This window comes from Bactrocera tryoni, chromosome 2, assembly GCF_016617805.1.
Source record: "Bactrocera tryoni isolate S06 chromosome 2, CSIRO_BtryS06_freeze2, whole genome shotgun sequence".
Lineage (NCBI taxonomy): Eukaryota > Metazoa > Arthropoda > Insecta > Diptera > Tephritidae > Bactrocera > Bactrocera tryoni.
Window position 1 is genome coordinate 71,862,291 of NC_052500.1, and position 18,316 is coordinate 71,880,606.

At 37.7% G+C, this 18,316-nt stretch overlaps 1 protein-coding gene across 1 annotated transcript; it reads left to right on the forward strand.

The window, feature by feature from the left end:
* Positions 1 to 741: 741 nt before the first annotated feature.
* Positions 742 to 2,208, forward strand: LOC120769412 (keratin-associated protein 5-9-like). Its single transcript, XM_040096390.1, has 2 exons — positions 742 to 820; positions 880 to 2,208. Exon 2 carries the CDS (start codon positions 904 to 906, stop codon positions 1,822 to 1,824), a length of 921 nt encoding a protein of 306 aa, XP_039952324.1. The 5' UTR covers positions 742 to 820; positions 880 to 903; the 3' UTR covers positions 1,825 to 2,208.
* Positions 2,209 to 18,316: the final 16,108 nt, after the last annotated feature.

The following is an 18,316-nucleotide window of genomic DNA, read 5'->3' on the forward strand; positions in this document are numbered from 1 at the left end:
ACCCACATTGAAGTTGAGCCTGGTTCCAATAATGTAAAATTATGAATGGTCGAGAGCAGTACGTTCTCTTCCTTTCTGTGTTTGGCTAAAATAAGCTAGCTCTAGGGTTCCTTACTTCAATCCTGTAGAACTTCAGTTGCTTCACTTGACATAAACTTAATATCTGTGGAGCTTAAAGATGGAAATTCGTTAAAGGAACTGAACTTAGGTTTGGTTAGGCTCAACTGGTAGACCGATAAGCCACGCATAGGACATTTTTGGTCCATTCCGATGGAGTTCAGGTCCAAGAGAAGAAGTACCTGCGCTTGACGCGAATTTTAACAGACTATGCAGTCTCACTATCAATACCTCTTCCAGTGTATCATACCGTGCCAATTTGCTGGCGCGTGCCGCCACCTGAACTGAACTTTTTCAAACCTGAAAGAGACAACATTATTTCAGATCCATTCCTTTACCTTTCATTATTATTTATCACTCAGCAATCTTCATTCTCCAGAGTTCTCACTGACTGAATTTATTTCTGAACATCACAAATTGGAACTGAAAATCGGTTAGCAGCTCTTGAATGTCTCTAAAATTAAATCAGGAGGTGTGTGGAATGATTGAGTTGGTAAACGTATTAGAATTAGACTAAACAAATTATAATCAAAGTTACTTTGTCACATCCTTTCTAAAAAGGAAGACATTAGACATTTAATTCATTTTGGATTAAAATATTTTTTGAAATTTAAATTTTTAATTAAAATAATTCCTTTGGTTACGTCTTTTCGGCTCTCACTGCTAATCGAAATTCCAAATTTTCCAAAATTTTAAGTCAAAAGTAAGTCGTAAAGTTCTATTAAATTGCACATCCTTACTTAGAACTCTTTCTTCGAGCAGATCCACCTCAATTCACAGTAAAAAATGCGTTATTTCTCCAATTGCGGCTGTGATCCATGCAGTCCTACAGCAACTTATATAAATTGCGGAACATACGAATATAGCGCGTCATGCAAAACAGGCGGACCCTGCAATCCGTTTACTTCACATGCATCTCGTGGATTATATCGGGTCTGCGAACCCTGCAGTGCGAATGGCTGCTGTGGCGCCAGTAGACGTGGCACATCAGTTGGACCGTGCGGATTTTCAAGAACTAACGTTACATGTGGCCCTTGTGGCATATGCGGGCCGGGACTATGTAGAACTTGTGGACCCTGCGCACAGTTCGGCTGTTTTGCATCTTGCGAATCATGTGGACCGCATAGTGCGGGAAAGACATGCAGTCCATGTGGTTCCCGAAGTTGTTGCGGTTCTTGCAATTCTTGTGGTCCATTTGGCCCTTGTGGGGGTTCGCGTTGCGGTGTGAACGGAACTTGCTGTTCCAATTTATCGTGCGGTTCATATAATCGTCGCTCGACTGGTGGTTTTTGCAGGCCGTGCGAATCTTGCGGTCCATGTGGACCTTGTGATCCATGGGGACCCTGCAAACCATGTGCTTCTGCGACTGTAAGAGCTCCTTGCAAGCAATGTGCTTCGCCTACGCCGTTTAATCTTTTCAATTCTTGCAATCCATGCAATCCTGCGGCCAAATTTAGCTCTTGCGATCCTAGTGGGCCTTGTATACCGTGTACACCCTGGGCTCCGTGTGGTTCATCGGCTCCTCCTTCCTGCTGCAGTCTACCCAGACGTACTTGTAGAGTTCCAAACTACACACAGGAGTATCTGGCGGCTATCAGACGCTGCTGCTCGACGACCGTGAAAAAAGTGCGTGTGAAGAAAGCAAAAAAGCCGAGGATTGTCATAAGTAAATCTGCTGCTAGCAAAACTAGCTTAGCGCTATGCTAATAATAGTGATCAGACGAACAGCTACGCACGTTCGGCTAGTGAAAAAAAGCAATAAAAATTTGTTAAAAGGATAAAGGACATCAAAGGATCTTCGGTGAAATATATGAGCGCAGATTGGTACTTGGGCTTTTTACATACGAACGGTCATGCAAACAAATAAAGTCACATATAATTTATATGTATGCATGCCTCTTTATGTATGTATGTTTAGCATACAGCCGTGACACATTTACAGCCAGTCAAGGAGTCATTAAAAGAGTCCTTTGCTGTTAATTTTATGATTTCATTTTCAAATTTTCTTGCGCTGACAACTTAATGCCAGCAAAAAACTGTAAAACATTTGTCAATTGAAATCTTTTAATTTCATTTAAACAATTTTTACGATCGCACACACATACACGAATGCATATATGCATATATATAAATACATATATACATGTACGTGTATGTGTCGTGTGTTAAAAGATTCACTTTTTATTATTGCACTTTGAGTAATAAAATTGTAAAAGGTGTGAAATGCTCAGCTTGTTAATTTCGATGCAGAAATAATTTTCTAACAAACACACAGACACACGCTCATACTCACACACTCTCAAGCAGTCTTATGTCACCTTGGTGACTGCCGTAAGTGTCCTTGCATGTTTTATTATCACATGAAATTTGTTGCATAATTGACAGCTGAATATTTTGTTGCATCCGTGTAGACCACCTGGCCAATGCTCGTAAACTTTTTAACACACTAATTTTATGACTTCATCTTAGAAAGGTCCTTAGGTGACACATTGCACATAAATATTTAACACAATTACATATGCTTGCATATATTTTGAATTGTTTGTTTTAATATCATGAGGAGCTTGTCGAACTTACTAGACCTTCGCGATCCGTAAATGATGTTGCAGACAAGACGATTTCCTTAAAAAGCCTAAGTTTAAGAGTTTGGAAGCATGGAAAGAGTTTATGATTACCTGCTAAAAAGATAACAACACTTTTCTCGCAGTCAATCTATAATGCTGTCATGATGAGCATAGTCGAATATTTGAAATATTTTGTCGCTATTTCCGACGATTGCTCTTCCACGGCATGGTGCATCTTTGACATTCAAATTACCGGAACCGAATTTCGCAAAATTGACTCGATTTACGTTGTCACCTTTATCGACAAAAACTTCTATTACATGGCGTAAATTCTATTTGCTGGTGTCCACCTTTTATGTGAGTTCAAGCAATACTGAGACAAGCAATCACAAAATTTTCTGAGAGGAAGTAGGAGATCTTAACTTTCTAACGCCATATTGTATATGCAATTGGGCGTGAGATACAGATTACTAAGGCCATCGTTTGAAAAAATAAAGGATTTCTTTAAAAATAATGTTATCCATTACCCAAACGAAAGGATTATCTCGAAATACTGAATCGAAAATTTTCAAAATGCAAGTGAACTTCTTATATTCACAAGGCGACCAGCATTTGTGACACCAACTTGTCCATAGAAACTTGATTTTGAGGAATGACAATCTTCCACTGATTGATTTTGACAGTTACCAAAACGCCGTAAGTATTGATTATCATAACTTTGCTTGGCCTTTTCAACAAACAGAGAAGTCCAATAATCACTAAAAGTCTATTTGACTACTGCCATAAGAAGGATATATGTATGTATCTAGTATAAGTAAGTATCTTGTACTCTCACAGTGTGCTAATAACAGGTAATTTTCTAAATTTCTCGTTCGGCAGATCTTTACTACTTAGTTGCGGCTTTATTCAATATAAATGTCTCACAGTTATACTCGTTCTTCCTCATCCGTGATTGACTTCTAATTATGAAAGTCACATTGAAAATGTTGTGGTACGTTTTCATCGCCTGAGCTTTGACACCGTTTCACTCCTCCTTTACTTTCTTTTCATAACAATAATGCTGAGTCAGATTTATTGCTAAACACCAATGACTTCAAATAATCCCACAAAACGTAAACTAATGGTGTTAAAACACAACTTCTTGGAGACTATTCAATGTCACAATTTCTTAAAATAATCTAATCTTCAAAAAATTTTATTTTAGTACGGTTTTTGCACGTGTGTATGGCACGTAGCTCCGTCTTGTTGGAAACAGACGTTGTCAAATCAACTCCTTCCAACTGCGGCCTTAAAAAGTTGGTTATCATCGATCTATACCGCTCTCCAGTGACTGTTGTGGTGTCACCAGCTTCATTTAGAAAGAAGAATGGACCGATTATTCCACCAGACAAAAAACACACCAAATTCGCAATTTAAATGAATATAATAGTTGTTCATGAATAATTTGCGAATTTTATTTGCATGACAAATGACAGTTGCACTTATTTACTGTACTACTTAGAAGAAAGTAAGCCTCATATGAGAAGATGATCTTCTTAAAAAAAATTGTTATCGTTTTCAAGTTTTTCCAAGGCAAAATCAGCAAATTCACGACGTTTATGGTCTTTTAATGGCTTCAGTTCTTGAGTGAGAACAATTTTATACGGATGCAAGTCCAAATCCTTTCTCAAAACCCGCCAGATTGTGGTTTGAGATGATCCCAATTCTTGAGAATGCCTGGGAATCCACAAATTGCGGTCTTCAGCAACATTTGCCTGAACGGCAGCAATATTTTCATTACTCCAAGCAGTGCTTTGTCTTAGTGGCACTTAAACATTATGTAAGGAAAATGTACGCTCGAAATTTTCATCAATTCGACGAATAGCGAGAACAGATGGGCGATTCTTATGACCATAACATGTCAAAAGCGCCCGAAAAGTTGCAATTGGAAAACGATTATTTTGATAACAAAATTTAATAATTTGTAAACGTTGTTCTTACGTATATCTGTCCATGATATAATTGTAAATATTATAGAATTCAAAGAAAAAAAATTACAGATTATGACATATTAAAAGTGGCCGAAACGAAACTTAGAAATCATATTATCCCTATTCGAAAACCCGGTATAAGTTATGTAGAGCCAGATACTATAGGACTTACAAGATTAGGTTGAAAGAGTTGGTATTAACAGTGCGGCAATCTAATAGCGTAAAGTATTTGACTGAGAAAACTAGTTTGTTCAAAATATTTGACAGACTTATATTTACATATTTTCTTATTTGCTCTAACACTTCTGCAACAATCTTGGAGGTAGTCAAAGCATTACAATGTACGAATAAAGTTTATTATCGAACTGCACTTCATACTGTCAATATAAAATATACTGAGTGAAAATATATAGCTTTATCACACTATAGCTTGTCTGGCCTCTAAACGGCAGCCAAGGGATTTCTCAAACTTACTTGATTTCTCGTGCATTCTGTGTCTATATTATAAATTACATTTAGTTTCGAACATAACCTTTCGATTTCTTTAAATGGGGTGATCCATTTCGAGGGTCCCCCTCCACACAGAAACTTCAAGTTTAATGGGGAATATGTATTGTCATTATTTGGCTTTTTTTTTTTAAGATTATCTCTTTCAAATGTTGTCCACTACATCTCAGATGGTCTATCCGTTTAGTCATATTTCCAATGACTCGTTCGAGCATTTGGACTGGTAACTGGCGAATAACCCACGTGATGTTCTGCTCCAAAGCCTAAATCGAAGAGGGACTGTCCGCATAGACTTTAGATGTAACATATCCCTACAGGAAAAAGTCTAACGGTGTGATATCACTTGGTGGACAATCAACCGACCCAAAACGTGAAATTATCGCTCACCGAAATGTTATTTCAATACATCCATTGGTTGCGCAATAACGTCATTAACGGTTACGGTCTCATCGGCATCATTTTCGACGAAATATGGACCGATGATTTCACCGGCACACAAATCACACCAAACCGTTGTTTTTTCTGGATGAAATGATAGCTCTAGAAACTCTTCAGGTTGCTCTTCGTCCCAAATGAGGCAATTTTGCTTGATTACATACCAAGTCGTTTCACACATCAGTCCGAGTTGCTGCGAACAGCGCCGAATGGTTCTTCCATGGCCTTCGTGTACACTCTCAGCTACTATATTTTCTTCACTGCGTGCTTGACGTGGTCAATTCGGTTGAATATTATCCAATAACGAATGCTGGGTCTCAAGATGGGTGAAGGTGTTGCGAATAGTAATAAAGCTCAGTAGGGCGATTATGTTGGCCATAAATTGAGCGAAGCGCGCAAAAGATACACTGAACAAAAATAACATGACAATTTGACAAAAAAGGGTATTAAAAAATTGCCTTCATTTGAATCACCCATTATATCAAGTTAATTGAGTGAAGTCAACACAGTGAAGTCCTGTTGTCCTATAAGCTGGATTTACTAAAGCAGCTCACGTTGATTCAGCTCATGCAAATTTGTATACCCTAAACGGGGGGTATTTATTTTGCCATGATGTTTGTAATACGGAAAAGAACACGTCGGCGATCCTAAAACGTTTATATGAAAATGATTAGTATGATGAGCTGATTCGATTAAGCCATATCCGCCAGTTTTTATTTTCGGGTGTTAATTGTGCCTTAGTGGAGTCCTCTTGTCCTGTATCCTAGGCAGGTCACTCTGAGTCAATTCAATATATGCTCATGAACATTTTTTGATTTCATAACCTCAATAAATAGGTGGCCAATGTGAAAGTAATTTGGGGGTTGTGGTGGTAGAAGCAGGCATTTGGGGTGGCATCGATTCAAATTTAATATATTATATATTGTCTGTTATACATATATTATATTGCTATTAAGATACTAAACATTTTGAACGGTGCGTCTCTTTGACTTGCAACTACGCAGTTTTTAGTGAACACAACCAAGCCAAATAAATGTTTAAATACTTATAAGTAATCACCCAACCCCCTCAGAGACCATTAATTCGCTTCGCTACAATTTCATAACCAAGAATGACTCCCTTCTTCATACACTCTTCGTGTCACAAATGCTGAAATCAACTCGCTGCATTGTGTGCGGACTGGGGAGTGTCACCTTCTGAGTATTTGTAGCGCCACAAGATAATGCGAATGAGCCACGCATTTCACAAGCGAGCACAATAAATCACCGGCCACTGGAACAATGCATATGCGCAGGCGCTTAAACAAGAAAGGCGACGAAAATTCAGCGTAAAAGTGAACTGCGCAATAAAATGAAAAGAAAGAAAACTCAACGATCGAGATCTTAAGGCGAAATGCCTCAATGGAAATGGCAAAATGTCACAAGTGAACGGCAGGCAGGTATGTGTAAGACGAAGTGCGGGGTAGCGTATGGCTAGCGGTGCTATTACTGAGACATAAGGGCGATTTGGTGCTGAGCGAACTCGAAGTTTTTGCGCATTTGCCAATTGTGGCAAGGAAGGTATTTTAAATGTATGTCTATAGGTATGTTGGTTGGTTGGTATAATCAGCTATGAAATGTAGCGCGATCGCATTTAAGCCGAAACTGTAGCAGATCAAATAAAGCAACCCCTGCATCGGGTTAGGCCTGTTGAAACAGCACCCTGCATAGGCATGTCTACGCCATAGTGTGTATGTGTGTATATTTTCATACGCCCGTGAGGGTATTTTGCCAGGCATTCCTCCACAACTGGTGCAAGGTATACACATACAAACATACAGGCATCTGTGTCTTCCAACCAGCCGATCAACTGGCTGCTTATTCGACCACCTGGCAAAACAAGTTGTTACTTGTCCGCTGCAGATATGCTGGCAACAAAAGCAAATGGATAAGTTTGAGCAAAAAATCAAATTAGCAACAACAATAGCGAATTTGCAATACAACAATAGATAGCTCCGAGGCTCCTTGTGCCGCTGCAGGGGGATTAGCTAAAGCAGTTAGTTGCAAGTAGTGGCGGTCCAGCGGATAGTGGCACAAACTGCAGTAATTGGTGGACAAAAATTTAAATTTTGATAATTTTTTTATACCGTTATATAAATTTACGCGAACCAGTTTTTGGGTTATAGATCTGAAATTTTCCACACTTACGTTTTCCCCAAAAAGATGTTCATTGGTCGAACTTGCTGATATCGAACCACTATAGGATATAGAGACCAGAATTGAGACCAGGCATGGTTTAGTTGGTAAAATTCGGGACGGATTATTGACCGAGGCAACGCTACAATTTCTAAATATTTTGTTTAGATCGGGTTTCAATAATGTTTTGAGGTTCCTAAACTTCAAAATATACAAAAGAATAATTTTTGAAAGCCCTGCACTGGTCGAAGCCATTGGAGACCTACAATAAAATATGAAAAGGGTTGCCACCTTACAAATTCTTCGCCATAAAAAGGCTGAATAAAGGAGCTATTTCCATATGTGCGTAAAAAAGAGATAATAATTTAGTCAAATATATTTTTGAATAGGGTTGCCACCTGTAAAATATATAAAACTTTATTTTTAAAATTGTCAAAAGATTTTGAAAATACTACTTTCGTAAACATAAGCGAACAATTGATTTTTTAAAGTTTTGCTCTTAAGGGGAGAAGAGAAGTTCAAAATAATATATAATTTTGAAAAGAGTGGCATCTTTATAAATTTTTGTATAAATTTTCCAAGAAATAAATGATAAAATAAATGAAGTTTAGTAATATAGACATCAAACTTAAGCATAATTCAGTCAACTTTTTTATCTGAGTGTTGCCAACTGCGATACATTTTTATACCCTGAACAGGGTATATTAAGTTTGTCACGAAGTTTGTAACACCCAGAAGGAATCGTCGGAGACCCTATAAAGTATATATATAAATGATCAGTATGTCGAGCTAAGTCGATTTAGCCATGTCCGTCTGTCTGTCTGTCCGTCTGTCCGTCTGTCTGTATATATACGAACTAGTCTCTCAGTTTTTAAGATATCGTTTTGAAATTTTGCAAACGTCATTTTCTCTTCAAGAAGCTGCTCATTTGTCGGAACGGCCGATATCGGACCACTATAATATATAGCTGCCATACAAACTGAACGATCGGAATGAAGTTCTTGTATGGAAAACTTCCACATTTGACAAGATATATTCACGAAATTTGATATATGTTATTTTCTAAGGCAACAATGTAATCTCTAAAAACTTGTTTAGAACGGATTACTATAGCATATAGCTTCCATACAAACTGCACACATAGTTACTAACAGAAATGCACCTGTGAAGGGTATTTAGCTTCGGTGCAACCGAAGTTAACGTTTTTTCTTGTTTTAATTCAATTTTAAATTTGTAAAAGGATTTCTGTAGTACATTTTTCATTGACACATGAAAATAAACGTATTCTGCAGGTATCACACTGGTATAAACCTTTAAGTTGAGACTTTTAACAAATATATTTTTAAACAGGGTTGCCACCATATAATTTTTTTATGCCATTAAATGATAAATTAAATTAAATATTTTAATGTAAGCATCATAAAAAAATAATCTGATAAAAAAAATTTTGTAAGGGGCTGCCAACTGTATAAAATTTTAAAAATTAGTTTTCATGTTTTCAAGAATTTTTAAAACACATTTAAAAAAAAATATTTAATTAACAGCATCAATCAAAAAATAATCTGATCAAATATATTTTTGAAAAAGGTTGCCATCTATATAAAATTTTAAAATTCAATTTTTTATTTTTATATTTTTAATATACATATACATATATTATTTTCGGTACTAAATCTGATTTATTGATTTTTTGTAGACATTGGCTGGAAACCTCCTCTCCTAAAATAAATATAATTTCAAAAGAGTTGCCACCCTTTATTATATAATTAAATGATGAAATAAGTTATTTATATTTTCAAATATTTTCAGTTCAAATAAAAATTAATACGGTCAAAGGTATTTATGAGAAGTGTTGCCAGCTGTGTTAAATTTTAAAATTTATTTTTAAAGCTTATACATACATATGTCTGTACATACATACATATATAAAATTTCAAAAGGCTTTCGAAAATACAATTAACAGTAATACAAAAAAAAAATTGATTTTTTCAAAGTTCTGCAGTGTTTCAACTCCTTAAAAAGAGACCTTAAAAAATATAATTTTGAAAAAGATTGCCACCTTATCAATTTTTATACTCTTAGAAATTAAACATTTGAATTATGTATTTCATTAAAGTTCTTAATTTAAAAAATAATTGGGTTAAGAATATTTTTGAGAAGAGTTGCCAACAGTGTTAAATTAATAACTGTAAAATTAAATTTCAAATACATATTTCAAAGTACAATGTTCCGTAAAACTAATATGTAAAGAAGAGGGCTGCAATAAAATATAGCGTATATATTTGAAAAGGGTTGCCACCTTATAAATTTTTCTGCTCTTAAAAATTAAATAATTGAATTATTTAAAACTACCAATTTAAAAGAATTTAATAAGGTTTGGAATACTTTTGAGGAGTGTTGCCACCAGTGTTAAAATAAAAATTTTTTTTTGCTTTTTTTTCAAAATTTAAAACGTACAATTTTTGGTAAGCCTAACCCTTTACGAGGAAGCCTAGAAAAAAAAAGATTTTGTAAAGTACAGTTGTCATAAATAAATGCATCTTATTCATATTTTTTTGATCCAGATTTGACCTGATCGAGATTTATAATTTATTACCATTAGTTTCCAGCCTAATATAACAGCTGTAAGCTCAATGCTACAAATTAGTGAAGAAACTAGCCAAAAATGTTATATTATTACATATCATATATTTTTGTTCATATTTGATGCTTTTCTTTAATAAAAAATCTAATAACAATAACAACAATATTTCTTAGAATAAATACATATGTATATAAAGGTTCCATTAAGACCCGTTAGCATCCGAAAACTCAACTTAGTGAACTCAAATATGTTAAATTGCCAAACACGTCCGCACCACTGTGCAAACATCGATATGTCTTACACCAACAATGCAAAACCATAACAGACAGTTAGGCAGGATGAAAACAGACAAACTGTCAGCCAAACAGACAGCAGCGTGCAACAATTACCGAGAACCATGAAATTTACACAAAAACACTTTTTCAATTTTCTAATTTACTGCCAAACAAAATTGCTGCTGATGCCCCGGTGTAGTTGTTGTTGTTGTTTTCCAAAATCTGTGCCGGCGTTGAGTGAACGGTTGGAAAAAAGGACTCTAAGCCAGCGGGGTTGCGGAGCAGTGTACTTAGCAGCAATTGATCCGCCTACACCAACACACCTACAAAAATGCAATTACACGCAGCGGAGTTGTTGTTATTATTATTGCTGTTGTTTGTTGTACGCACGCAGGTAGCAGCGGTGCAAGCGTTTATGGCTAATCCCCGAAAATCGCCTACAAAGCAGGATGAGCGAAAAAAGGACGCTTGCAAAACGGTACTTGGGAGAGTGTGTGTATGTGTGCAGGAAGCGGTATGCGGTACAATAAAAACAACAACAAGCGTATTGCACACCGGTGGAGAAAAAGTAAAACTAAATGCGGCGTAGGATGTGCTGAAGTGTTTGAAACACCTGGCCGCGATCGTTATGCAGGATGCAGAACAAAGGCTGCTAGGTTTGTTGTTGCTTGCGGGGGTTGTTGTTGTAGCTGCTTTGTGCTGCCGGTAATGAGTTATGAGATTTTCAGCAAACACCGGTTGGTTGTTATTAACTGTTTTGTTGTTATTTGTTTGATGCCGTTGCTGAAGCTGTGTTGGTGGCACAAACACACATACATACATACATATGAGCATGTGGCATAAAGGTGCTGTGCGCGTTCGTGGAATGTTGGTAGCAGAAAGAAATGTTTTTTCTATAGTTTTAGCTGAATTTTATGATTCGATTATAAAATTTATTTCAAGTAGGAGAATGACAGAAGTGTTATTGCAGGCGCTGGAGAATGAAAAATGAAATAAGAAAAAAAAAAATAATAAAAGTTGAGAAAAAAATGAAAAAATAAACATAAAAATTTCAGAAAAAAATTGAAAAAAAAACAAAAAAATTCAGAAAATTTTGAAAAATAATTGAAAAAAATTAAGAAAAAAAATAAAAAAAGATAATAATAATTGAAAAAAAGCACCCCCTAGCAGCTGCTCGAGTCGCGCACAGCTCAAAACTACAACAAAAATCTATAGAAAATTGTACCACAATAAATATTGACGCGTGTTGCAACATCAATCCACTAACCGCCACCGTGTAATCAGCAGCGCATACATGCATACATATCTAACTGACGCCCTTCAATGAGCGCATTGCCGCCAACGCTTCGCTATTGTCATTGATTTTCCACCGAAAAGACATCTTCAAATCCATTAGCATTGTGCCCCTACCTCGCAACTTGGCAGCGTATCGATCATATGCGCGTCTTAAGCAAATACAATCTCACAATAAATGCTAGTGAGCGGTCAATTGTTACTGCACCGCCTACTTCCTTTCTTTTGTCACATTTCTTGCGCCACTTTCTTTGCTTGAATCGTCTACTGATTCATCTTCTGACCTTCTTCTTCTGCTTTCACATGCAACGCGTGACGTTTCGAGGCGCTTTTGAAATAAAACTGTCAATGTTGCATGATTTATTAGCATATGCATATTTATTGTAGTTGTTGTACAGTTAGTATGTACAGCTGGCCGACGGAAATTAATCGATTTGGCTTTGCGCTCGGCATTTAGGCGAATGTCTAAAGGTTTTGTCTGGCATTGTGTGCTTAAATGATATATTAAGGGATGTGGGGCTAAGAACGAAATGAGGAACGACTCTCAGCGTTTATGAAGTACCGTTAATGAGTTAGACATGTTATGGTAATCCAGTAAGTGCCTACTATTATTATAAGTGGGCGACTAGACAGCAAATCTTATTAGGATTCCGCTAACTAAGCAAGAATAAACCTTTCAACTCCTTAAAGTCTCACGGAATGAGCAGTTGATGGTCGATGGTCTGTAATGGGAATGCTTTCTCTCTTTGAACCCTGAGAAGCCAACCTCAGCCAAGCTCCCTCGCAGCAATAAGGAAGGTGGTTTCACCTCAAGATTGTGTGGCATATGTATATTAGCTAAGCAAGAAATCTCCATCGCCGCATTTTAATTTTGCCGTCACAATCATGAGCATTGCTGAAATTAAGTAAAATAAATATCGTTAATATTATACATTTCGGACCACCATACAAATCGACCTGATTCGTTGAACGGCAGCAGTTTATGACTCCTCGTCACCAAACAAGAGCAGCCATTACAACTCCACATTACTTAGCATAGTTTTCGACCCGCACCTCCTCGAACAACCGTTCAATACTGAGGATGGAATCGCCAACTGACGAAGCGCTCTATATCTAATTAGTCGATTAACCATTCCCTTCTGACAATAGCACTACGTCTGCAACTTGAGCTCCATTATTTTTGCATCCGTTGGGAGCTTCCTAAGGACCACCTTTTCGAATCCGTATCTTATGGTTGGCTTGGTTGCACTGAGAGGACCGGCGGACTCCACATTTAGCAGAATCAGCGTTAGTTGATAAGATTCCACGGTTTTTTCGAGCCTTATTACCCTCCTGTCATGCGTGTGCAGTGTCGGGTTGCAGTATTTTATAACTACTCTATCTAACTAGCAGAGGTCGGTACTGCCAGCAAACAGAACCGAGCCCTAGGGCCTACCGGAAGTTCTACTTTGTCCACAGCCTCCAATCTGGCTCCGTTCTATACCTTACCCAACCGAGACACTGCCCTCTTATTGAGGACCACCAATTGGTGATCGGTGATCGGTGATCGGCACATCCGTCATTCTCATACTTTGCGGGTAGCCCAAGGTTCCCTCCGACTATCTATAAAAGGACTCCGGAGATAGCCGCAGCTACTCTCTTCCATTCTTCTCGGTAGATAGCACCATCGTCTCTGCTGTAGTCGATCACGCCAAGCTCAATTGAGTCACCGAGTTTAACGATACGCGGCCTTTTACCTAGGAGCGCTCTCCCTCATGCGACCTTTGTCACTTGACCGTTAATTTTGTAACAGCCGCATCCGGTCTTGCTCTGTCAATTTTGCTCCCACTCACCTTCTTCTTGGCCCACTTAAGTGTACATATTAGCATGTTGCTCAGTTACTTGTTCACTATGGCTGCCACCGTAGCGTTCCACGGCTGCCAAGCGGTGGTCTCCCTTCTGCTTCCAAGCTGGAGTTATCTTGCTTCTACCTAGTACTCATGATTGTTGAAAAATCTAAGGTAAGTTCTCCTTTGGCTTCAGGGTTTATAAAAAATGCTTACTTTGTATTTTAGAATGTATACATTTTCTGGGTGTAGAGTTATTAAAAAAGAAGCGAGCTTACAAGGTAAGTTGAGACGGCAATTTCAGTAGACCCAGGGCTCATCAGCATTATTACGATGTCTTTATGAAATTCATGGTCTTGCTTCTTAAAAAGTAACTAGCAGGAGTTTGCAATCTGAAATTTTTTATATTTTATATCTTTAAAAACCTTTTTCGACAGTTACTATGTATTTTGTCTTTACGAAATTCTCTGTATCTGAGCTAACTGATGTTTTAATTACTTATTACAGTTTTGGTTTAAAAAATTTGTAAGAACATGCCCAAATGTCATTACTTTATCAATGAAAATCTTGCATGTTTGATGTAAATTTGTAAATAGGCAATACATTTTCTGAAATGGTTTCTAATATGGAACCTTCGGATTACTGAACTCTGGACTTCAATATTCTGCTTTCAGTAAGCAGCTGTGGTTATATTCGCTGAGTAACCTGATCTATATCATCTTAGAACTATTTCTGATCTTACCGCCTTTGCGAAAGTATTATCATGTTTCTCTTCGTTCCTGCGATCTAGCTCTTAAAATACATATGTATGATGATCATCTCTTTCGTCATTATACCCTGAACAGGTTGTATTAAGTTTGTCACGAAGTTTGCAACACCAAGGAGGAAAAGTCAGGGACCAATTAAAATATACAAGGTGCTTTCCAAAGTAAACAGGACTTTAAACAAAAAAACAGAACAAATGGTTTTTTCGGCAAAATCCATTTATTTTATTCAAAATAGTCTCCTTCTGCTACAATACAGCTTTTTGCACGGTCCAAAAGCATGTCGAACGAGTGTTTTAGCTCGTTGGCCGCTAGTATGCCGGTGCAAGCCTTTTGAATGGCCTCTACGTCTGCATAACGCTTTCCTTTCATGGGCAAATGCATTTTTCCGAAAAGGAAGAAGTCGCACGGTGCCATATCAGGGGAATACGGAGAGTGTTCCAAATAATCGGTTACAATGATGTCCTTCGAATGTTGGATTCTGAGTAATTTTTGGTCGTCAGTCACGTACCTTTCGTAAACCCAAATCTTCGGTCAAAATGCGATAAATCGATCTTTTGGAGATGTTTAATTCTATTTCTATGAATTTCAATGATGATTTCGGCTGATTTTTGTTGAATTCACGCACAGTTTCGATGGAATTTCCGGTGAACACGGATTTGGATTGGCCCACATGTTGATCGTCATTTATGTCCTCACGACCACTTTGAAAGCGTTGGAATCACTCGTGCACTCTACTACGGGAGAAGCAATCATCGCCATAAACTTGTTTCATCAATTGAAACATTTAGGTAAAAGTTTTAAAAATTTTAAAACAAAATTTAATATTGGCTCTTTGTTCTAAGTCCATTTTCGCACCGATAACACAAACATACTGACACTTACAACGCAATAACTTCACTTCCAATCAGTGTAATGTCATGAAATTCTCACTTGGTAATCGATAAAGATAGCAGATTCTAACGCACCAGCCGGCATATAAATGGCGCCACCAGGGGGCGCTAGATTCAAAAAATCCTGTTTACTTTGGAATCCTCCTTGTATTTGTATAAATACCCGCAACGTGCATTTATTTTCATATTCCACGCTTCCAAGCATGTAATAGATTTTACTAGGAACCTTGTGTCGGTTTTTTCTAAAGAGCTCAACTGTTAGTAGCTTCCGAGGCGAGGCCTGACATGAGAGTTCATTCTGCGAACACGTGGAGCAGGAGCGCTTGAAGTTCGCTTCAACCGGCCACATGGCACGGTAGTGGTGGTTTAATACCAGAAAGCGGTAAAATCTGATCTTGTGACAGTTTAGTGTTGCATTGCCAGGCACAAAGTACGGCAGAGGTTTCAGATTTGCCACGAATACTGTCAAGATTGTTAGTGTGTCCATTCGGAACTGCTAATTGGTAGCGAAGAATGTTTGGCAATCTCATTCTCAGGGCGTTGATCAACGCATTTATTTGATCCCCTGTATTTTTGAGCGCCGTGGGGTAGGGCTGTCGTCAGCAGGTATCTACAATAAACAAACAGAACGTTTCCATAGAGTAGAAATGAAATTTCTTACAATTTTGCTTGACAAGTCTGGAATTAAAACTTCTGCTGGAATCTGTTTTAATGGCAGTTTAGCTCTCCAATATGGCAAATATAGAGAAAACTCTGATTTTTTGTCGATGTTGAAACTAGAATGCAAATGTGGTTATAACTAGATCATCAAGTTGACGACTGAAAAAGATGCTTCTGCACCACAACCTCAACAAAGCAAACATTAGTGAAACTAATGAAATATTATAATCCTTTCGACAAAAAAGGGGGCTCTTCACTCACCAATGCCGGATACACAAAAATTAATTCGACCAAAGCAAATCTGATTGATTATTAAACGCGTGCAAATGTTTATTTTGCTTGCAAAGCTTGGCAAATTCATAAAATATGTGACATTTTTTGTTGTAAGCCAAATACAAGTGAACTCGCTCAAATATGCAAGAGCGCACGATACACAAATAACGGCATATTGCATATTTGTGGTTATTAATATTTTCATTTAAATAATTTATGTTTGTGGCGCGCATAGAAAGAGGTTTTTTGAGTGCCTATTGGCTTAGCACGGCTCGGCGCACCTCGGCTTTCGCTTTGGCTGCAGTGGCGAGCGGGCGTGGTGGAGTTGGCCTGCAGCCACAAAAACTTAATTGGCTTGACCGAAAGTAAACAAAAACACACGCGCTAACAGGCAGGTAAATAAATATTGACGTAAACGGGTCGCTGGTTGTCGGGCGCAGGGTTGCAACGGAGCTGCTCAAAAATGCAAGTGAGCGAATGGGCAAATAAGCAAACAAACAAACAACATGTTTGGCACGGTGTTTTGCTTATGTGAGAGGGGGAGGGCGGTTAAACAGTCGACAAGTGAGAGCGGCAGCAAATAAACAAACAAATACATGTGCCTGCATGTTTGCACATAGAGGTGATGTTAGGAAAAAGTTTCGGAAGACAAGTAGGGTAGGTCTAAACACGGATGGAAAAGAATCTTATAATAATTTGTACTTTGGAGTGAAGTCTATTTATTGATTTCAAAAAGTTTTGTTGTTTGGATCTTTATGCCGAAAACGATCTGAATTTTTACTCTTTATCATATTAGCCTCTGAAGCAACGCGGTTTTCCGACACCAAGCTGTGAAGGACGAAGTCTGAAACTGGAGAATACGCATTTCTGACATAAACAACTGTTTTGTACATCATCTCTTTGGAGGTGACTTGAAAACTTCTGTATTATCCATTTTTAGGACTTGGAAAAATCACGGTTTTCCGATACCAAGGTACGAAAGAAGAAGTTTGAAGCTGGAGAATACGGATTTCTGACACAAACAACTGTCGTGAAGATCATTTCTTCGGAGGCGACTAAAAACTTTCGGTATCATCCATTTTCCGGGGCTTGGAAAAGTCCCGGTTTTCCGATACCAAGGTACGGAAGAAGATGTTTGAAGCTGGAGAATACGCATTTTTGACACAAGCAACTGTCGTGAAGATCATTCCTTCGGAGGCGACTAAAAACTTTCTGCATCATCCATTTTCCGGGGCTTGAAAGCATACCAGTGTTCCGATACCAATATTCTGACATAAACAAGTGTCTTGTATATCATTCTCTCGGAGGCGACTTAAAAGCTTTGGTATCATCCATTTTTCGGGCATCATTATTGCAGAGATCGCAGTATATAGAAAGACAAATACGAGTTGAGTTGTGTTTCACGTGGTCTCTCAAAAATGAGTCAGCATGGGCTTAGCTGAGATCCCGATCTCTCAATAATATACCAACATGATTTCAGCTGACTCCAGAACGAATATCTCTCAAAAACGTTAAATTTTCTCTACCACGAGCTCCTGGAGGTCTCTCAAAAGGGGTTCAAGCTTAGTTCTAAGAAAATATCATTCACAACCATACATGTTTTCGGGAATCGTTATTGCAAAGACAAAAGACATTATAAGAACATCCACAAAAATTTCAAAAATTAATTTCAGCTGAGCTGAACTACTTGGAACCTCTCAAGAATACACCAACTTTAGCTGATTTAAACAATTGACGGTCTCTCATAAATTGACTGAATGGATCAATTAGTTCTAAGCTGAACTCCAACGGCTTTCACAATAATGAATTAACTTGATCTGAGCTGAGGTCTCTCAAACATAGATAAATGTAGTCTGAGCTAGGCTACAGGACGTATCTCAAAAATAGATCAGTTTGGTTTGAGCTAAACTACAGCAGGTCTTTGAAAAATGTCGTTTGAACTGAGCTTCCCGAAGTCTCTCTAAAATTGTTCAAATTGACC

Bases quoted from the DNA above. Each gene is read 5' to 3' on its own strand.
- LOC120769412 (XM_040096390.1), top strand. From the start codon at position 904: ATGCGTTATTTCTCCAATTGCGGCTGTGATCCATGCAGTCCTACAGCA.